The 22,838-nt window shown below is 40.9% G+C and overlaps 1 protein-coding gene across 1 annotated transcript; it reads right to left on the reverse strand.

Annotated features, from left to right (window-relative positions):
- Positions 1-753: 753 nt before the first annotated feature.
- Positions 754-15,952, reverse strand: DLD (dihydrolipoamide dehydrogenase). Its single transcript, XM_082279700.1, has 14 exons — positions 15,833-15,952; positions 14,815-14,890; positions 14,029-14,108; positions 10,338-10,406; positions 8,446-8,515; positions 7,972-8,072; positions 7,499-7,642; positions 7,235-7,336; positions 5,859-6,049; positions 4,316-4,486; positions 3,738-3,927; positions 3,232-3,369; positions 1,857-1,946; positions 754-1,755 (listed from the first exon to the last, which is right to left on the reverse strand). The coding sequence occupies exons 1-14, from the start codon at positions 15,869-15,871 to the stop codon at positions 1,690-1,692; spliced, it is 1,527 nt and encodes a 508-aa protein (XP_082135826.1). The 5' UTR covers positions 15,872-15,952; the 3' UTR covers positions 754-1,689.
- Positions 15,953-22,838: the final 6,886 nt, after the last annotated feature.

The following is a 22,838-nucleotide window of genomic DNA, read 5'->3' on the forward strand; positions in this document are numbered from 1 at the left end:
CAGTTTCTGAAAAAGCAAGGCTTCTGGGAAGAACTTGCAAATCACATGATTAACACTTAACATTTACCTGTGCTAAGCTAGAAGTGATTCTGAAACGCCAAGATCTATTGGAAGAATCGAGCTTTTCTACCCTGTTGTCTCACCTTTGCTTTCCCTTCAGCAGTTTCCTACTAACACCTGAAAGCAGACCCACATTAATTCACTAATCCAGCATATCCATGAATCAGATGGTGACAAGCTTAATGAAGTGTCGTTGTTTAACCCCATCTACATTTAAAGTAGGAGTTAAGAAAAACCACAATGAAGCGGAGTATCACTGGTGTTTTGCTGACTAACTGTTATGGTAATACTGGCATACATCTCCATCACTCACTACAGATAACGGATCAATACTTAAATAAGAAGCTATAAAGAAAAGTAGAAAGATAAAACCATCTTGTCTATACCCCAAACCAAGTCATTGTTACACCATTTTCTGAATGTGCTCTTCTCATTCCATTGGCATAATGAAAAAGGACATGCACAGTTATCAGCAGATATTAAGGTTTTCTTCAAGGCAGAAGAGCCTGGCAAAAAAAGAACATATGTCACCTTGGAAAAGAAGTTAAAATGAACTACTGGAATTGGGCATGCTCCATATACATGTTAAGGATCTTCTAAAGATGCCATCTGTTAGTGAGTTTCCTTGCATATTCAACAACCTAGACACTGAAAGGATCCAATCAGCAAACAAAATCCAGGAAGACCCTCCAGCCATGTCAAATATTTATTAAGTTCTCTTGCTACAGAAGAAGAGACAGAGAGAGAGAGAACAAAATAGAAAACAGAAGAGAAGAAAGTATGTCTTAATTGTGTGGAGAGCTGACATTGCAGCCCTTATGTGTGGAAGGTGCAGAATAACCCTCATGTCATAGCACTTAACAGCAAACACTGCTTCACTACCCAGTTTCAGCATTTCAAGTTTAAGAGAGTTGGACAATGGAAGCTTTAAAACCAAAAGAGATTAGGTAGCAGTACTATGAAGTTGTCTTCAATCTTTCTTTTCTCAATCCATATTCAATTTTTTCCCCTTACAAGTTTTCAATATGAAAACATGACGTGGAGAATCATACACAGAGTAATTTTCTTTTTAGAAAGTCAGTATCATTTTAATTGATCTATACGAGCCCCTCTTCTCCCAACATGACTAGGTCAAAACAAGTTTTGGTACTCATATGTAAGAAGTAGGCTAAATACTAAAGTTAATCCCTTTAGAAGGAAACACATTTTTGTGCGGAAGTGACAGTGGCATTTTAAGTGCCGGTGGCATTTTACATGCCAGCATTCAATGGTTTATTGTATCACTACTTCAAATAAGAAAACACAAGGTGTGCTGGACAGTTATCCAGAGTTCTGACCAGCACACCTGATAATCCCATGCAGCAGAAAAATGTTTGGTTTTGAAAAAGAAAAGAGTTCTGTCAGGCTGCTTTTCTGCAACATTCATTGTGTAAATAAACATGTAATTTTAAGTATTTAATTTACAGATAATTCCACTTGTTCCAAACTCTACTTGTTTAAATATCTGATGTTTAGAATTAAGATATTCACTTAAATCAGTCCTAAAATCCTCAGACTCAGCCTTCCATAAGGGCCCACAGTCCATTTTCAGAGATGTACTATATATGTACAAAGATCTGCTCTTTTGTTTTAGAAGTTGATAGCTTTGCCAAAGGATGCTGCTAGGTTTGCTTCCCTGAAGGCTTCTGACACTGTCTGTAGAGAGCAAACACAAAAAGTTACAAGTCATTAACAGCTACATGGAGTAACAGCATGTCTGGTAATGGTGTTCAACAGTCCCTTTAGAAAACACTTACTGGATGAGCATGGCAAACTCTGGCTACATCTTCACATGATGCTCCATATTCCATAGCAAGGGCAGCTTCATTCACCATTTCACCAGCACCCTGTAATTTAATGGTACTTGCAATTAGCACAAATCCTTATGCAGTTGTCCAGGTTCTCCTGAATCAGTAACAGCTTATAAATAAGCAATTTTTGCTAAAAAAGGTAAGTTATGTTCTAACTAGCACTTCAGCTGTGTTCTAAGTAATAAATACTTAATCTATTTGGTGACTGTGCTCAAACTTAGCATAAATCTAAATATAATTCTTAATGAGAGTATTTGTTCTCTCATTTCTGAGAGTTGTGCAAAACCTGGGCATTTTTCCATGAAAGGAAACCTACCCAAAACACCAATGCTCCCCTGAAAAGTTAAATAGATAACTAGATAAACAAAAGCATGTTACTAAACCTACACCATCATTTTTATTTGCTGTATTTATGCAGATTTACTAAGAGAATATATCTTTGAGGAGTCAAAAATAGTTAAATCTCCCCTTACATTTTTAGCACTGGGATCCACAACCATAAGATTTTCCCCCAGTCCTTTCCCAATGAAGAAAATTAGATTTATTGGTATGAGACAGACAAAGTTGTGCTTCCTTTAAGACATGTTGGTTTCTAAATTACTGCAATTGTAAGAGAAAGTGACCAGCACAGTATCTTATTGAGAGCAGTTTTGGTGTTTCTCTTAAAGAAAGCTGTACACAAAAATGTATGGAAGTGTTTCTGCAAACATTTTTTGAAAAAAAAAATATTTAAAGCTAAGAAAACAGAAAAAGATTAGGGTCTAACTTTGACCAAAAAAACCTCCAAACCCCCCTAAACAGGGGAAATCCCAAAGGTTTTTTACTCAAAGTTCCACAAATTACTGACCCCACATTTGGTGACTGCAGCATAAGATTACCACCTTTGCTAAGTCTTAAGTCAGAGAGAGGGGAAAAAGAACACACCAATGAAAAAGCCACAGTCTTTTCAGCTCCTCAACTTCCAAAACTTGAATCAACAATTTCTGCTGCTCTCTCAAGTATTTGGCAGTATTCATAAAACCAAAATAAAAAAACTAAACACAACAAACACCACCACCACAAAACCTCACCACATAAAACTGGTCAAAGACACCAAATAACCACAGCAATTCAAGAGGAAAAAAAAAAAAAAGCTGGGTTTAACACCAAAGTAACTAAAACATGGGAAGGAGGGCAGGGGTGCAGAACAGAACTGTAAGAAAAATAAGTATGGGGAACTCAAACCTCCCCATTTACAAACACCATGTCTAACTCAACAACTATGCAACACTAAATAAAAAGACCATTACAGGGCCAAGAGAGCACAATTGATGATACTTACTGAGCCTAAAATGTGAGCACCCAACATCCTGTCGGTTGACTTTTGACTAAGTATCTTTACCATGCCATCTGTGTCAGCATTTGTCTTTGCTCTACTGTTTGCAGCAAATGGAAATTTCCCAATTTTGTATTCTACACCCTGCAAAACAGATGTGTTAATTAATGACCAACAAGAACAATGTAACCAACGGCTAAGTACATGAGGAGAAGCAATACAGAACTAAAACACAGAGAAATGTACATGAACAACCACCAAAAGTGGTGTAAGACTGTACTAAAAAAAATTGATTTGCAAATGAATAATATTAATGTCACAGAATGCAAGTAATTAAAAAGAACTGTGGTTCTTGGGAGAGTGGCATGCACAAGGGCATTATTCACTCACACACCCTAAGCAATAAATTCAAATGCAGAAATTTGGATAAAGTAGCTAGATAAACAACTAGAGAGTGAAACCAGGCCCAAGGTGGAAAACCAGTTTTTGCCTGAAAAGAAAACAAACAGTACCTCTTCTTTCAGCTGTTCTTCTGACTTGCCAACCCAGGCCACTTCAGGGTGAGTGTAGATCACAGAGGGAACGCAGTTATAGTCAATGTGAACTGCTCCCCCAGCCATGCCTTCTACACAAAGAATGCCTTCATCCTCAGCTTTGTGGGCCAGCATAGGTCCAGCAACTACATCACCAATAGCATAGATGCTATCAGACCAATGAAACAGAATTAGACACTGTTTAAAAACATCCTAGCACACCTGGGCTACCTTACATAACAGTCTGTTTGAAACACGTTACTGAAAACTCTAATCAAAACAGACTAAAATACATTTTAGCAGTTTCCACAAAATGACCACACTTCAAGAGGTATTTAGTGACATGAAATAGACAGGGACTTTTAAATTACAAAACTTCAAAGGCTCACTCAAAATTTTTAGTTCCTGAAATAATACTGGTATCTTGAGTTTTCTTTTCAGAAAAGAAAAGTATGTTTTGTATTAAAAAACACAAGTGCTTTAGTAGGTGAAACTTTAAAAATAAGTGTTCTGCATTAAAAAAAAAAAAAGTAAAAAGAAAAATTAGTCTGTCTTACTTTGGAATCTTGGTTTGGAATCTGTTGTTGACTGGAATTCTTCCCCTCTTATCAAGTTCAATTCCAATTTCCTCAAGACCTAGATTTTTTGTGAATGGACGCCTACCGATGCAAACTAGGAGCACATCACAAGTTATTACTTCTGCCTTGCCACCAGCAGCAGCTTCAACACTAGAGAAAAATAAGAAGCAAAAATGCTAAGCTGTAAGCTTGCAGCCTTCTCTCTCTTTGACTAGTAACTAATATGACCCAGATGGTGACCTCCTGGCTGGGCCTGGCACCCAAAACACTTCATTCAGCCTGCCCCACGCTTCCTCCTTGCAAGAGTTCAGGAGCAGAAGAGGGAGGAAGGGACAGCACCTCTTATTAAATTTAACAACTGTTAGAGAGAAATTCAGGGTATATTTTCAATAGCAAATAGCATGACCTGATAGGATCAAACCCATACAGCAAAGTAATTGGTGATGAGTACTTGCCACCCAAAGAATATATACTTTGGGGTGGGGTAGGCCATGTACTCTGAGCAAGCTTTCTTCTGAGCTCAGGAACCAAACACCTGTTAGCAGCTGTCCAGCATCCCATGCATTCCTCAAGTGCATCTTGTGTTTAACTGCACCCAGAACAAGTTCAATTCATGTGCTCTGAGAGCACAAGAAGCAAAGCATGGGAAGTGAGGATAATTGGAAGTGTATTTCAAAACCATACTCTGAACCAAAACAAAACTCTAAATGTAGTAACAGAATACATGAGAGATCCAACCATCATCAGCAGGGCATGTAAAGAAGCCCAAATCCTGGACCTTTACAGTGATGGAGAACAGACTATCCCCAGCTACAGTGATACAGCAACTACAAGTCACCATATTATTACTATTTTTGTGAAGTAGTAACATCAAGCATTTTCTTAAAGTACAGTTTCTGCATAGAGAATCCATTAACACAAACAGAAGTAGTGTGTATTTACAGACTTTTACAAAGCAAATTTGCTGTATGTGTGTCTATATTAATTGTTTATATATAAAACTTCAAAGGTATGTATGACCATTAGGAGTATGACCACTACTGTACACTCTTTGGGTATTTTCATTTATTTCTGTTCGAGAACAATATTATGTCTGCCATATTTACTCTAAGACAAGACGACCTCCCAGTAAGTAGCCAAGAATTAATGGCTTGAAAATGACTGTATGAACAATCATGGTATTTATGCTAATTATACCAGAAGCAAGTATCTTCCATGAAAAGAATGATTTAGAATTCTGTTTTTATTACTGATCTCATACAGTGGTTTTATACCAGCAAGCCCTGAAGTCAAAAGAACCTCTCCTGTATAAGCAACCTAGGACTCAATAAACCCAAAATTATGAGCTCTGTAAGTTACAACGGAGGATAAACATTTAATTGCACTAAAGAATTAATCCTCCCTCTAGATCCATTTTTTTCCTGTTTAAATAAATAATATCAGGCTGTATTTTTAAATAGGTTTGATGGATTGGGAGGAAGAATGTATTTGGCATTACTTTAGTTCTGTGTTAAACACTTACGCTACATCTATTTTTCCATCTGGTCTCTTGGTAGCACCGGTAACTTTGGTGTTCAGTTTAAACTTGAATCCCTGCTTCTGCAGAATACGTTGGAAGTTTTTAGAGATCTCCATGTCAATTCCCATTCCACCAACATGGCCCATGAACTCAACTGCTGTCACATCTGCACCAAGGCGCTGCCAAACTGAACCCTGCAGTCACAACAATATAGGTAAAAAGAATTTTTGAAAAGCAAACTTCAGATACTTTAATACTTCCAACAGACAGTAAACTCTTCCAAAGCAGGATAACATGTAACAGCAAACTCATCAATTTCTATAAACACGACAGCATAAAATAAAGCAAGTTCACCTTTCCCCAGTCTTTCCACAAAAAAAAAATTATCATTGCTTATTTGCAGACTCAAAACTTCCATAACCAAATTCAGGGAATTAAGCCTAATTTTAAAGAAAGCTATTTAAAGAAATAGCTAACAAAATAACTAAATACAACTCACGTATGTTTTATGTTATAGGTATAGAAGAAATTCAAAATCAAAGAACCTGAAAGGAAAATCCAAAGGGAATTTGATGGCATTGCTGTGGAGTTCTAATACCACTACTAATTAACCAAAACAAGACCACATTAAGGAAATTTTACACAGCAAAATGGAACCACTGCTGCTTCAGTCTGTATTTATAACCTTAACCACAATCATCAGCCTCACCAACAAAATTCATGTACACCCTATTAACCTGCAGTTACCCACATCCACCCAATACAGAATTTCACTTTGCTTACTCTTTTCCTGCTTAATGGTCAGCAGGCTAAGCAACCACATGGCAGACGTGCACAGCTTCAAGCAGTTCCAAGACCAGCAAATGTAAATTGTTTTTGAAACATATAGGTGTGAGGCAAAAGGACTCAGACCAAGATGAACTACAAAGTCTCCACTCCTTTGCTTGACAGAATGTGTACAATCACATTGAACATCTCTCAAGAGTAACTGCTAAACAAAAGAATTTATCCTGACTTAGTGCACTTCCCTTAAAATAGGAAGTTCTCTCATCTATACGTAGGCCAGGTACAAACTTCAGTGAAAGTTAAGCACCATCCCCCCAGCTCCCTAATCCTCCAAAAAAGAAAAATAAATATGCAAGACCCTGTATATTCCTCTCTCATTTCTCTGCTTAACTAACCAGCTGCAGAAGTACTGATCAAACAAACACTTATCCCAGCTTTTCTGGTAAAAAAGTGAGCTAGCACACTATGAAGTCTGAACAGATTCATTACAACTCACTGAAATGTTGAATCACAGCAATACCATCAAAATACAACAAAAATAATGCCCCACTCCTTTACAAATTAAAGGCCAAGTGGTTTAAGTATCCTCTCACCAGTTCCACACCAATGACTCCTGCACCAATGACAACCATCTTTTCAGGAACTTTTTTCAGTGACAGCGCACCAGTGGATGACACAATGTTATCTTCATCAATCTAATGACAAAGAAATGTACAAAGGGAGGTTTATAACCTCTTTTACATATTATATACAAAACACACAGAAGGTGAAGTGCAGTCAGGTGCAAACAATTATTACACATTAAATTGTGTGACTATGACACTGAAAAGTAAGTACAATTCAGCTCAAATACTTACAGTAATTCCAGGGAAGGGAGCAACTTCTGAGCCTGTGGCTATGAGTATGTTCTTTGTATTGATAACTTGTGTGCTGCCATCTTCTTTAGTTGCAGTGACTTGGTTTTTGCCAGTTATTTTTCCAAACCCAGATACATGTACAACCTTTAGTAATCAGAACACAGTGAAGTCAGATTCAAATATGTAAGTTAGGCTACATTTCACCTGAATCTCACTAATGCTTAGAGGTGCTACTAAAACATACGTCTGCATCACTACCTGGCACAAATCACAAACTAATTGTATATTACTCTTTTAAGCAGATTAACAACAAAGGCACTGGGCATTTAAAAGTTTTCTAGAAGAAAAGCGTTCAAATTCTGCCCTTGTCAAATCAGTCAATCAAATTAATTTACGTGGCCATATGAAAATGTAAAAAGCAAGAAATTCAGATCAGAAAAATGGATATACCTCAGTATATAACCCAAACTAACCTTGTTTTGTTTAAATAAATGAGCAATTCCACCTGTTAAGGCCTTCACTGCACTACTCTTCTGTTCCATCATCTTCTCTAGATTCAAACGGATTCCTGTAACTAAGATTAAAACAAAACAACTTACATCAAGCATTGCAGTGTGTTAATGTTAAAGGAGCTAACCTCAACACAGTTAATGGCTCTGACACAGAAAGATGTGTTGAATGGTCCTACTAAATACTGATGGTTACATTCAACAACTGCTATGTTGAAAATCAGTATTACACTTTTCAAGTATAACTTATCTATCCGTTATTCAGAGTTCAAAGAGTAGACACATCCCTAAGCCCCCAAGTGACAGACAGAGGATGTTACTTATAACTCTAAAAATTTTCTGACCAGAAAACCATACTAGTCGGATTTGAAAGATTAAATTTACATTTTATTGGAAACCACTTATGTTAACAGGCACTGATAGTTGTTCTTCACTCACTTTCAATTCCTCTACTAGCGAAATCTTTTCCATGGGCCAAGTGATACAGATGTGAGTTGTTCAGCAAGGCCTAAAACAGACAAACAAAAATGTGAATTTGGACATACATTCACAAGAATCAGTTATTTATTATAAGGAAAAAAAAATACATTATTTGCAAAGTGTTCTCACTATTAAGAAAAAGTTTGACATATTTGTATTTAAAAAGGTGTATTTCAAACAGAAATTGTTCACAGTAGCTCCTACTGAAATGTTAAGTAAAGTTACATACTTGATAATGAAATAGAAAACAGTTAAATCCACACCTATCCTTTTTGCTCATTTCAACATAGAAATTGATAATTAGTTCATAGGGATTAAAAAAAAAAAAAAGGAACAGACTAAGTAGAGGAAAATAGACATGATTCTGACTGAAGGCCAAAGAGAAGATACAGAAAAACTGGATGAGGAAAATCTACACTAAAATGCCTGTTAAGATTTTAGCCTGTGTAGACATATGTGAGTTTAATTTTGAATTGTTGTGCTGAAGTTATTACAACAGCATAGCTAATTGAGCTGGATGGCTTGAAGCTAACTTAGGTATATGGGTTTTCCAAGCTCATAGATAAACTTAGAATAGTTTTTATAAGGATGGCTATAAATGAGTAGCTTGAAATTCAGAACCTCAGTAACTGTATTTTAATTAGAAATAGCAATATAGTTAAGGCAGGATCTTACTAAGAAGATTGATTCTTTTGTTATATTATAACCATCCCAAATAGGACATTATTTGTATCTCTGCAGGGACAACAGTGTGAGTTTGCAGACTTAAATCTAAAGCAGGCACAGCAAAAGATTCAAAGATCATTTTGAATACTTGCCTTATCTACATATGCTTGAGGAAAACTAATACTATCAACATAAGATAATTCCATTTTTATAATTTTTATCAACTGTCTTTAAAATTAATTTCTCCACGTAACTGTCACGGCCCCGAATCTGTAACATCCACATTACTTAAAACACACAGCCACCACTTAAGACTTCAGCAACTACAAAGGGAAAAAAAAAATCCATTTCCATTGTATTATTTTGGGTGGTTTTCTGGAAAGGAATATTTGAGTCATTTGTTATTACCTTGGTGTACACAACCTACATATCCCACTTCTTAAGTTTACTGCCATTCAAACAAGTTCTAGATAGCATTCAACTTAAACCACAGTTCAGTAGTATTTTCATAAAAATTTTAAAAGGATAAAAAAATAAAAAGGGATTTGAGAAGTTAGTTAAGTAGAGTCTAGTAGAGTTCCAAACTTTCAAGGTAATACTGTGTGGATTAACATTTTTGAGTGGTGCTTCAGTATATTAACATACTCAGAACTTCATTAAAATTATTATTAAAATGTCTAGAAAAACGAATACAAATTTTCTTCAAAATCTTAGTATTTTCTCCTCCCATGCTAATGGAACCTCTTGAGCAAAAGGACCAGAAACAGCAACACAGTTAGGAGGGATCTTGTTAAGAATACTGTGTTTGTTACTACAGCCATTACAAATCTGGCATTAGCAGTGTCCTCCTTCACCTGCTGGGTGCTACTGAGGCAGATTCCCCAGCAACAGCACAGTTCTTACAAAGGCCTAGGTCTGAAATTACTTTAAACTAGACTGACAATGTCAAATATAAAGTCCTTATTAATATCTTCTTGCTTCTCCTTTCTTTCAGAGTGTATGTGTTGGACTCACCTCTTTGTCTCCACACCTGCACTACTCCACACAAGCACCACCAGCCTCACCCTCCAGGCCATTCTGTACATGTACATCTATCTTGAGAAACTCCTTCCTACTCTCCTTCCAAGTGAAGCACAGAATGTCAGCTGCTTTTAATGAAGCTATGACAAACTATGTACACTTACCTTGGATGGAATACATCCAACATTCAAGCAGGTTCCCCCTAACGTTGCATTCTTTTCTACACAGACAGTCTGAGGAAAAAGAACAGAGGAAACATAACAATTTTTTAGAAATACTATGCCGCCATTTCCTTACAGGCTATCTCACAATTTAGCATTGACAACAAAGACATTTGTCTAACTTGTCTAGTAACTCTACCTCTACCAAGTGTCTCATTAATTTCACTCCTAGATTTATTATGCAGCTCATATTTCCCTTACCTCATTTTTTTTTGTTACCTTAAAACCCACAAAATAGCTCTTTGCAGCAAAATCCTCTACCAAACGACAGCCACCGCACCATTCATACTTTCATGTAAGGGCTGTCCTACTACAAAAAATCTGTTACAAACTAAATAAATACAACACTCAGTCCAGTGAAAGATGTTCCCCTAAAAATTACAGAAAAACACCACAAAAAGCCAAGAATATAAATCATGTGAAGATTCATAAAAGCAAGAAAACAACTGGTAAGTGAACTGTCATAGATTAAAATCCCATGAAGCAATCTTTACTTCAAAGAAAACAAAACAGAAAAGAAGCCCCAAGCCACAAACAACATTTCCTCCCACCGCTATGAAGTTGTACCAACACCTATAAAGAAAGAAAAAACAAAAATCAAGTAAAGCAAAACCAAACAAAAATAAGGTCAGTACCAACAGGGATGGAAAATATGTCATCTCCTTCTCATTAAACTGACAGCATCAAAGTGTGCAAAGGACAAAAACAACTGCCAAAACTTCATATAAAAACAGATCACTTGGAGAGAGTGGGGGAGAGAGTATCATAAACCATTTTTGTAGAAGCAAAGGAATTGGTGTCTCCTCCTTTGGAAGGCACACACATATTCAAAATAATTGTTCCTTGGTTTACACTCTTGAGAATTCCAGTCCACTGAGAGGCAACTACCCAGGTGAAAGCCTTTCACAATTTCTTTAAATTGCTACTTTTGTACTAAGGTAGGGATGATGCTGACATGAAAAGTAGAATTCACCAAATCAGATCACATGAACATTTTGAGACATGCTGATCCCCTATGTCCCCTTCCTCTTGTTTTAAGCACATGAATACATGAAACACAACACAGGGGCTTTAAAAGCTGCACTATGGATCAAACAGCACCAGACTACTCCTACCTTTACCCAATAAGGATGTTCTGCCTCATCCACTTTATGTACATAAACTTCACTGACAAGGCCAAGCAAAGCTTTTGGAAAGCCAATACCCAGAGAACACTATTGGCAATAACATGGAATGCTGTGGTGGTGATACAAGGACTCAATGCTTGTGCTAGCAGAAACAGTACTAAAACTGAAAGTTAAGTGATTCAGTAGAGCAGAATCAGGTTCTTCCATGGACAGGGTAACTATACAATCTATCTTTTTGCCAGTCTGCTAAAAATGTCTCCTTACATTCTTCAAGGACCAAAAACATTCTACATGATTATTCAATGCTAATTGTGACATACACATGTATGTCCAAGCATTTTCCTCTCTCTGACGAGCTGTGAAACAGTGTAACAGAATTATTTTTTGCTATGATGAAAAAACAAAATCCAGGGCACTTTTAAAGCCCTTTGTGTATGGTATCCACTGTTAATCACAGATATGAAGGACTCAAGGACAGTATTGTTCCAAGAAAAGCTGGTATTTAGCCAGCCATAAAAATAGCTTTACAATAATCAAACATGAACTTACATGGCAGAAGGCCACAATCTTAATTAAAACCTGTAGCACTGAGCACCTTTGTTTCTTACTTTATTTCTTACCTCTTGTACTACTAGCTCAGTAACAACATACATCAAGAAGCAAGAGTATTTATTACAACAAAACCAGTAATTCACAGATATGTGTAAAGACAACTCAATTATTTGCACTAGGTCGAAGGAACAACTTAATGGAATCTCAAACATTTGTATTTTGGTACAGTTACACATTTGAAGGCTAAAAGATACCCAAAAAGATGTCACTGACACCCAGTTGTGGGACCAATGATGGACAACGCTCAGAATTACAGACAAATTCAGTTTGAAGGGCCCTCCTCTGGAGGCCATCTATCAAACTTCCTTCTGCAAACACAGTCAACATCAAAGATACTGCGGGAGGTGATTCTCCCCCTCCACTCTGCTCTCAGGAGATCCCACCTGGAGTACTGTGTCCAGCTCTGGGGCCCCAATACAAGACAGATTTGGACCTGCTGGAGCAAGTCCAGAAGTTCATCACAGGGCTGGAGCACCTCTCCTATCAAGACAGGCTGAGAGTTGGGGTTGTTCAGCCTGGACAAGGCTTTGGGAGACCTTACAGCACCCTTTTCATACCTAAAGGGGGCTTGAAAGAAGGCTGGAGAGGGATGTTTCACAAGGACATTTAGTGAGAGAAACAGCCTTCAGCTGAAGTAGGGTAGATTTAGATCAGCTCTTAGGAAGGGATTCTTTACCATGAGGGTGGTGAGGCACAGGAACAGGTTGCCCAGAGGAACTGTGGATGCCCCACCCCTGAAGCGTTCAAATCCAGGCTGGATGAGTCTCTGAGTAACATGGTCTAGAGGAAGGTGTCCCTGCCCATGGCAGGGACAATCTTCAACATCCCTTCCAACCCACACCATTCTGTGATTCCATGATGTATCAGGTGGCTCAGGGCCTTGTACAGCCAAGTGCTGAAAATACTGAAAGATGAAGACTACATGCTGCGCAGGCCACTATTCCAGTGCTTCACTGGAACTCATCACCAGAAGTTCTTGTCCTTACCAGGTGGTCAAACCAGCTCATTTTGGTCACAAAGCCAATTTTTTGTAATCCAGACACATTGTGACATACCAAACAGCAGAAACATGCTCAAGACTGCTAGCACCACCACCTTCTCAGAGTTCCAGATAATTATGAGAATGATAATGCAGTGCCAAGAGAGTCAGTTGATCTCATATTAAGGAGTAAAGGCAAAAAAATATCCTGCTGAAGTCACATTCTGTGTTTTTGTAAGTTTAAAAGTACCTGAAATATATCATACACATACAACTCTGACAATACTTAATTAAATGACACACCACTAGTACACATCAGACACAAACTGCCTCTTCCAGAAGGCATTCGAAGACAACAGGCTGAACAACAGAGAAGAACATAAAAAAATGTAACTAAGATACTACAGTATTTCTACACACATGTTCCGCCTCTAAAACGCTCACATGGCAATGGAATTCCTCTACTCACATTCAAAAAGTGTATCAGTTGGATATGGCTTTTTCCCCTTTTGCGTTCCCTCAGTCCATTCTTCACAATTCTTCTTTTTGTCAGTCATTGTCTCTTTATTTTTCCCTTTGTTGAGAGAAAAATTCCTTCCTAGCACTGTTTTCCCACCTTCTCTTTCACAAGAGTATAAGCCCACCTGAATTATCAGTTCCAACCAAAAGTGAGCTGTCCTGAGCAGCTCTGTCAGTAGCAGGGCTATAACAGTAATACAGTCACATCTCCATTTCCAATTCTGCATAATCTGGGTAAGCAAGGTAAGGAAAGATTAACAAAATATGTCAACAGTATCTGGTGGCCCAAGATGTGACAGAAGAATTACAGTATCACTGTAGTGATACCTATGACAATCACACAGACACCTTTCAAGTTCACCTAGATGAGTATTCTGCTATCTGAGTGAGGTCTCACCTTAAATCCAAGCTGAGCTGCTTTGATAGCAGCAACATACCCTCCAGGACCAGAGCCAATAACCGTGACATCAGCATCAACTGAAACAGAGAACGTTTGAGTTTGGGTTTTTTTCAGCAAAATAATTGCATATTAAGAATTATGCAAGTTAATAAAATAGGTTTAGATAAGGAAGTTCCACCACATATCTGAAAGTAACTTTCTGGACACAGAGAAAGCTTGTGTAAAGGTATTGATTCCACAAGAAAAATAACCAGTCTTAAATTCCACAATGAAAATAATGTAAAATGACATAAAGAAACTGAATTCCCTATCCCTCTTGCTATAAACCCTTTAAGAACTTAACCCAAGATGTCTCGATAGTTTACTGTTATATTTTTTTCCAACACAGCTTCTATTGATGTTTAGCACAAAACAAAAATGCTTACTGAATGCCACAAATTTATAAAGGGGAAAACATGGCTGCAATAGGTATCTATGCAACCTCTATTGATTATGAAGCAGTAGAAGCTATGAACTTTGTACCAAGTGCCTGTCTTGTAACCACAAGCTCCTTTAGAATATTAATTAACATAAGAACAGTGACGGTAAAGTTCAACTTTTATTTACAGCTTTAGCCTGTAATCAAATAATGCAAATAAACCACAGTATTTCATCTAAATCTGCACCCCGACATGGATTTCAACTGGAAGACTAGTATCTGAGTTTGAAGTATTGCTTTGGTTTTTGTGGGGGTTCGGGCTGGTGGGGCTTTTTGTCCCAAAAAGGTTTTTCACAATTAATTACCTTGATCGGCATAGGACCTTTGTGGCACTGCACAAACTCCCTGAAGACCATGATGAATCCGATCAAAATGGCTTCTCTAGAAAGGAGAAAAAAAAATAAAAAGAATCCCCTAGGTTTAAAAGTTATGTCTATCCTTGAGGGAAAATAAGCAATCAGCAGCACACAGATGAACACAGTTACTGTCACCAGCTAACCAAAACAGTAACAGCACGACTGAAGCACAGTGGGCACTGACTGGAACAAGAGGGAGAAGTTGCTCTGACACTTACCTGCTCTGTCACCTCAGTCTGTCATCACACCTGTTCTCAGGTCTCACCTCAGGCTGCCTCTAAACTTTCAACTACTTATATGGGGCTTTCAAACCACATAATGACATAAATTAGACATCCACAGGAGTCTATGAGGAGTCTTGTTCTGTAACCATTCCCTTCAGCCACTTCCTATGAACAGGCAGCTGGATATCTCACAGGAGGCTCGGGAGGGCAAGGTTTTTTAACCTTTACGAAAAGGTAATGGGACAGCACAGGACAGCTGCTACAAGCATATCGAGGGCCGATCACCCTATAACTGGAGTAGAGGATGTCTCTGGAAGCACTTGCAAAGTCCCCGGCACCGCAGCCCAAAAGCCGGGGCCGGCCCCACTGGCAGCGGCGCTTTTTGCAGCCGCCACGGCCGCGGCCTCCCGCGGGCCGGGACACCGGGGACCAGCACCGACAACGCACACGGCAGCACGGAGGCCGGTCCCTGCCGCTCAGGGACCCCGAGGGCCGCCCGCGGCCGCCGCGCCCCCTGCGCCCGGCCGAGCAGCGACGGGAGGGGACAGCGGAGCAGGCAGGGGAGCGCCGCCAAGGCCCGCGCCCGCGCCCGCCCCAAGGCGCCGCTCCGGCCCCGCCCGCCCTCACGCACGCCCCCGGCGGGGTGACGGGGCTGAGGAAAGCCCAGGCCCGAGCTGCCCAGCACGGCTCCCGTTCCTTGTCCCCTCCCTTCCCCTCGCCTCGCCGGCCCGCCGGTGCCGTACCCGAGCGAGCGCACAGGAGACGCGACCCCAGCGCTGCATGTCCACGGTGCCACGGCGCCCCGGCCGCTCAAGGACTCCGCGGACGCGCGCAGGCGCAGGCGCAGTTCCGGGCGGGCGGGGCCGGCGGCGCGGGGCGGGGCCAGGCGGGCATGGGAGCCTCGGGGCTGAGGGAGTTCTGGGCATGGTCCCGGCCAACCCCCGCCTCCGCAGGGACCCCTGGAGGAGGAGTCACGGGAGCGCATCCAGGCGGGTTTCGAGCGTCTCCAGAGAGGGGGGCTCCGCGACCGCCCTGGGCAGCGTGTTCCAGTGCTCTGCCACCCTCAACATAAAGAAGTTCCTCCTCATATTGAGGTGAAACTTCTTGCGTTTGAGTTTATGGCCATTGTTCCTGTCGCTGGGCGCCACTGAAAAGAGTCTAGCACATCCTCTTGGCACCAGTCTTTGAGATATTTATAGAATCAGGGAATCATAGAATATGCTGAGTTGGAAGGGGCCCATCAGGATCCAACTCCTGGCCCAGCACAGGACACCCCATGTGCCCAAGAGCATTGTCCAAATGTGTCTTGAACTCTGTCAGGCTTGGTGTTGTGACCACTTCTGTGGGGAGCTGTTCCAGTGCCCAACCACCCTGTGGGGGAAGGACCTTTTTCTAATATCCAACCTAAACCTTCCCTGACTCAGCTTCATGTTTCCTCGAGCCCTGTTGCTGATCACAAGAATGAAGAGACTGGCACCTGCCTGTCCACTTCCCCTCGTGAGGATGTTCACAGTAAGATCTCCCCTCAGTCTCCTCCAGACTGAACAAACCAAGTTCATAAGACTTCATAAGGCTTCTCCTCATAAGGCTTATCCTTCAGAGCCTTCAGCATCCTCATGGCCTTCTTTGGATGCTCTCTAATAACTTAATGTCTTTTTTATATTGTGGTGCCCGAAACTGGTTCCAGGGTTTGAGGTGAGGCCACCCCAGTGCGGAGCAGAGCGGAACAATCCCCTCCCTTGCCCAGCTGGTGATGCACCCCAGGACATAGTTGGCCCTACTGGCTGCCAGGGCACTGCTGACTCATATTCAACTTCCCATTTGTATGTATTGATGAGATCCCTTCTCAGTCTTCTCTTGACTAAACAGGCCCAGCTCCCTCAGTTTCTCCTCTTAAGACAGATGCTTCAGTCCCTTAATCATCTTTGTGGCCTCCTCTGGACCCTCTCCAGCAGCTCCTTGTTTCTCTTGTACTGAGGAGTCCAGAAATGGACACAACACCCCAGATGCGGTCTCACGAGGGCCCAACAGAGGGGGAGGGCCACCTCCCTGGACCTGCTGGCTACATTCTTCCTGATGCACCCCAGGATACCACTGGTCCTCCCGGCCACGAGGGCACACTGCCAGTTCATAATCAACTTCTCACCCACCAAAACTTGCAAGTCCTTCTCAGCAGAGCCGGTCTCAAGTAGGTCAGACCCCAATCTGTGTTGGTACTTGGGAACTCGTGGCCCCACCTGGCAGCAAAGTGAACCCTGGGGCAAGCAAAGTAGCCCCTAGACCCAGACCAGACGGACTGCATCAGAACAACACCTGGGCACAGGCAGAGAAAGGGAAATTACGTTTCAGATGGAAACCTCTTCCAGCTAATTGACAGTGAAATGCACATAAATTAAATTTTTAAACTATTAAAAAATGTAAAATCTAAGGTACTTAATTATGGAAAGACTTTCAAGTGACTTGGAGTAATTGTTTTCAAATTATTTAATCAGGAAAAAATTGAAATAGAATATTCTTGAGCATATTCTTGAGCTAGAACATTCTCTAGAAGAAATTCTTCTCAAGAAGAGGTGACTGAGAGAGGACCTCATCAATGTATACAAGTATCTAAAAGGGAGGTGCCAAGAAAATTGAGCCAGGCTCTCCTCAGTGGTGCCAAGCAATAGGACAAGAAGCAATGGGCAGAAACTGATGCACAGGAAATTCCACTTGAATATGAGGAAGAGCATCTTTACTGTGCAGGCAACTGTCACTGGAACAGATTGCCCAGAGAGGTTTTGGAGGCTCCCTCATTGGAGATATTCAAGAACCTTCTGGATGTAATCCTGTGCAATGTGCTTTGGGATGACCCAGGGAGGTTGGACCAGATGACCACTGTGGTCCCTTCCAATCTGACCGATTCTGTGACTCTGTGACAGTGAAATGCATATAAATTGAATTTTTAAAACATTCAAAAGTATAAAAATCTAAAATATTTAATTTTGGAAGGACTTTCAAGTGTCTTGGAATAATTGTTCCCAATTTATTTAATGAAGAAAAGAACTGAACTAGAATATTGACTTTTTTTTATAATTATTATTGTTTAATTTAATGATCTGTGTATTTTTCTGGAACATATATTTTCTTCTAGAAAATAGATTTTTTTTTTTTTCTAGAATAATAGATTGCACACCCTTAATTCCTCTGTTATTTTCACTTCAGCACATCAGTATTTTAAAACTTAAATTGTTCATTGCCTGTGGGAGAACAGCAATGGGCCAAGACCATTTTCCTTCTATAGTGAATTCTACCTAATTTAGAATATACACAATACTCTGTTCAATTTATACTAAAAACACCTGAATGTGTCTTCAGGTAAGTAATATGCAACATAGATCATACTATTGATTTCTCACCTTGCCTGAAATTGAAAATATTTTCTGTGGAAAAGAGTTCTCAAGTTTTCTAGATGTACTAATTTCTTGCATATGTCAGTATTTCCATCAGGGGGCAGCGTTCTGCTATTTCCCACATAGCCAGGGAAAAAGGAAAGGCCCTATTCAGCAGGCAGAATTCCTCTATCTTTCTCCGTAAGGATCTCTCTTACCGGCCCTTCAGCAACGCTGGAGACTGTATGTGCCCAATATTTTTATATTTAAACCCCTATTGGTTAAAATATGGTGCTAATAATGCCAAGGTTGTGGGTTTGATCCCTGTATGGGCCATTCACTTGAGTTGGACTTGATCCTTGTGGGTCCCTTCCAACTTGGAATATTCTGTGATTCTAATGAGAAAGCATCCCAGAGTCCCTGGTGCTTTCAGGGATAGTATCATGTCCCTATAATTTCCTCCCACCCTCACTAATGAGCCAACCAAAGAGAATAAAACCCAAAACTGCCCCAGTAGCTAACTGAAAATATTCAGCCACCACGTTTTATTTCTCCATGGCCTCCCAGCCTTGGTGCACGTTGGGGTACTGGAGCTCTCCCCTCTGCACAGGCAGCACGTGAGTACTTCTAGTGAAATTACAGGTTTTTTCAGACACAAATCTGAACGCCATGAGAATCTTCTTACTGCAAGCAATGAACAAGACCATCTCCTGCAACAAGAAATGGCTGGAGGCTCTGAATGATGGTTTCTGTGGCCACTGAAGGGAAGGCAGCTTGTGTGGTGATTGCTTCAGAAAGACTGTGTAGGGGGCCTGGGGGAATATAGGAAGCATCAAAATGTGTCTTAGTGGATGGGGACAGTGGGAAGGCAAAAGGGCACACAGGGAATGCAGGGTTAGACCCCTCCATCCCATTCACCTCAGCCATAGTAGTCACCTCTGAACAGCCTTTTCCATTAACTGCATGTCCCTTGGGGTCATGGTAGCTGGAACCAATGCTCTGAACCTTCCTGGGAACTCTGCTGAAGTTTGGAGATTGTTAAAATTCTTTTTTGAGGTTTTACGTCTCTGAGTAATAAAGATCATAAAGACAGTGTATTGCCTGTAGAACTGTGGTACTTGTAAACCATGGACACCTGAGTACTTTTTGTTCCCTTGCTCCAGGCATGACTCTACCTCACCTTGCTTTGGTTGTGGCACTCCTTTCACGAACACTGAGGTTACAGTACCTGTTTACACTCCCACTTTTTATTGCATCCATTAGTACTCATGAAATGTCCCCTCTCAGCAAAGCAGGCTCCCAGGATTCCAGCTGCACGAGGAGGAATCTTGCCAGCAAGAGGAGGGAGATAATCCTTCCCTTCTGCTCACTGGGGAAACATAGCTGGGGTTCTACCTCCAGCTCTGGGCTCTCCAGTACAGGAGAGACACAGACATACTGGAGATAGTCTGGCAAAGAGCCATGGAGATGACAGAGGGGCTGGAGCACCTCTCGTGTGAGGAAAGGCTGAGTGAGCTGGGACTCTTCAGCCTGGAGAAGAGAAGGCTCTGGGGGATCTCAGATCTCATCAAGGTATACAGATACCTGAAGTGAGGGTGCACAGAGGATGGAGATGGGCTCTTGTCAGCTTGCCCAGGACCAGAGATAGCGAGCACAAAGTGAAACACAGCGGCTTCCTTCCAAACACTTATTTTACTGTGAGGGTGAGGGTACAGGCTGCCCGGAAAGGTTCTGGAATCTCTCTCCTTGGGGATTCTCACAAGTCATCCATACATAGTGCTGGGACACCAGCTCTAGGCAGCCCTGCTTGAGAAGAGGGTTGGATCAGATATCTCCAGAGGTCCCTTCTAACCTCAACCATTCTGCAGTTCTGTGTCAGGAAAAAAACTGTGTCATGGTTATTTGCTCTGAGAATAAGAGTCAGCTCTGACTTGGAGCCAGAGGAAAGTTGCCAACAGGCTGAAGTCAGCAGAGGGCAATAAGGCTGCATAGATTAACAGAGCTCCAAGGATGTGTTAGAAGTAGAACATTTTATTTCTTTGAAATACTGAATATTTTCTTGCATTAAGCATTGAAATTTTACATACTTACCTATGCACACATGTTTATTTGTACAAATCAAGATTATCAATCTAGACAGACTATTACACTGGATCTTACTTGAGAAAACAGAACTAAAATATCTACCACATTCCATTCAAGGATTGGATGGTGGCTATCAGTGTCTTGTACCCTTGCAAAGCTGTAATTAAGAAAACACATTTTCAGATTATTCCTCCTCTCTTTGGTAAATCCTCTCTTTGTGACAGGCAGGGCAAAGTATATCCAGAAAGAGTCTGCACCCTTGTTCAAAGCAGGGCCCTGTACCGCTTTCCAGACTGCTCAGTTTACTGCTCTGCATAGAAAAGCTTCCTATCACTCAGGCAGTAAAGCAAGGTGAGAAGTGCTGAGAAAGCTACAGCAAGTCAATGATCTCTGCTTGAGGTTTTGCATAAATATGTGGGATAAATAGAAAAGAAGGCGAGTGAAACTGCGCCAGATGCAAAATAGCAGCATACCTCAGGTTCATGGTAAAGGCAAGACAAAGCGTATCAGGAGACCTGGTATGTGCTCTGCTGTGCAGGTATTTTACAAAGATCTGTGGCTCCCAGATGCTAGCAGGAGAGTTAAGCAGTCAGGACATTCCTCTGCCAGTTGGAGCTCTAAAGGAGCACATGTAAGCAAGAAGGGGTTGGGGAGCTTGATGTATTTTCAAGCCAAAGAGAAGATCAGTCGCAGACCCTACAAAGGACACCAGAGCTAGTGCTGGTGACAGGACACGTTTGGGTTCTCTTGCACCACCTGGTGACTGCAGAAAAGGGCACAAGCTGAACCATTACATACTGAAGATATACCACATACCATGGTTAAACACTCAGCACCCTGCTCCTGGCAGTAGCTCGTGTGTGAGGTGGAATCCAGCTCCCTCACCTGAGGGAGTGACACTTCTTTGCATTTAAATGTTAGGCACCTAGAGAAGCCATCGTCCTAAAGCAAGTATCCAAATTCCCTGCATGGTCAGCAGATGTCCCTCGAAATAAGCACCCAGGAGATTCTATCTGCCTGTCTTATATGCATGCACCAAGGCCAAGACGATCTTCCTTGGGGCCTTCGAGGGTTCCTTTAACTACACAGGGAAAGCGAGCAATCATTGCGGCACTTACTGCAGCTGTCAGGGTTGGACATCTGGTTTAGCAGGTCTACTAGAGAGCTTGTCTTCTGGGCTTCTATGGGACACGCAGAAACACTGGCAAATTGAGAGGGTCATTCATCCTGTCCCAAGGTGGGTGTCAAGGATTGCCCTCCAATCTGCTGCCATATGCTGAGCAGAGAGGGGACACAGGTGACCTACTCTAAACATCTAACTTTGATACAGTCAAAGCTGATGAGAAAAAAGCTCACCCCATTAATGAAGGAAGGCCTCCAGAGGCCTGGAGAACTTGGGCATCTCAGGCTGTTCCATTGGCTCCTGCCCTTGGTATCCCTGGGACACAACTGTGTTGCTGCCCCTCAAAGGAGGCAGAGATGAACCTCCCTTTAGTCATCAGTTTGCTTAACTTGATGTATCAAGTTTGTGCTGCAGAAAGACAGTGGGAGGTCTGTGTATGGTGTCCTTCCCTCCAATTTTCTTCCATCTGACTTTCTTCTGGGTAGCAATTATTTTGCAATAGCAGTGAGTGCTTTGCATATCAGTAACTTCTTGTACCTTGTAAAATTCTGTTCCCTGCACATTACACTTGTGAAAATCTGTGACTTAATTAGAAAGGAGATTATGGATGAGGCCAATGCGGTATATGAAAGCCTTGTTTGTTCATGGGAAAAACGTCAGTGTTCTTTCTAGAAGGTTACGCAAAAAATGATTCACTGCAGAATAAAATTGCTCAGTGCCTATCATTCAAGGTCTTTGCAATAAGAATTAGAATGCTATATGACTGTTGTTTCCATTTTTCTGTGCTCAATATATCATGCCAATTTAAAGTTCTTTATAAGCATTCATACCAGAGCTGATCATAAAGTGCTGCTTTATTTTTACATGTAAAGCAAAAAAAACCCCACTTTCATTTGTTTTAAGCTTCTAGTTACATTTTCAGCTTTGCAATAAAAATCAAACCAAAACCTACAAATATTTTCTATTTCTTAGACACATGTAAAATCAATTTGTTCTATTGTTGGAAAACATGTAAATGTAAACTGAGGTGGAAAGTTTCCACACAAGTTTTCATGTTAACTAAAATCTCAACTTGTCCTCAAACAAGGCCATTAAAAATGCAGCAACTGTGCACTATTTCATTTTCTTCAATTCCAAAAGCTCTGTCAGACGCACAATTCACTCACAGACTCC

This window comes from Coloeus monedula (genome assembly GCF_965178545.1).
Source record: "Coloeus monedula genome assembly, chromosome: 4".
In the NCBI taxonomy this organism is placed as follows: Eukaryota; Metazoa; Chordata; class Aves; order Passeriformes; family Corvidae; genus Coloeus; species Coloeus monedula.

Coding starts and splice junctions, on each gene's coding strand:
- DLD (XM_082279700.1), bottom strand. CDS start 15,871: ATGCAGCGCTGGGGTCGCGTCTCCTGTGCGCTCGCTCGG. Junction 8,516..10,337: donor TTGGATGTATTCCATCCAAG/GTAAGTGTACAT, acceptor TGTCTGTTTTAG/GCCTTGCTGAACAACTCACA. Junction 7,337..7,498: donor CTCCCTTCCCTGGAATTACT/GTAAGTATTTGA, acceptor CTTTGTCATTAG/ATTGATGAAGATAACATTGT.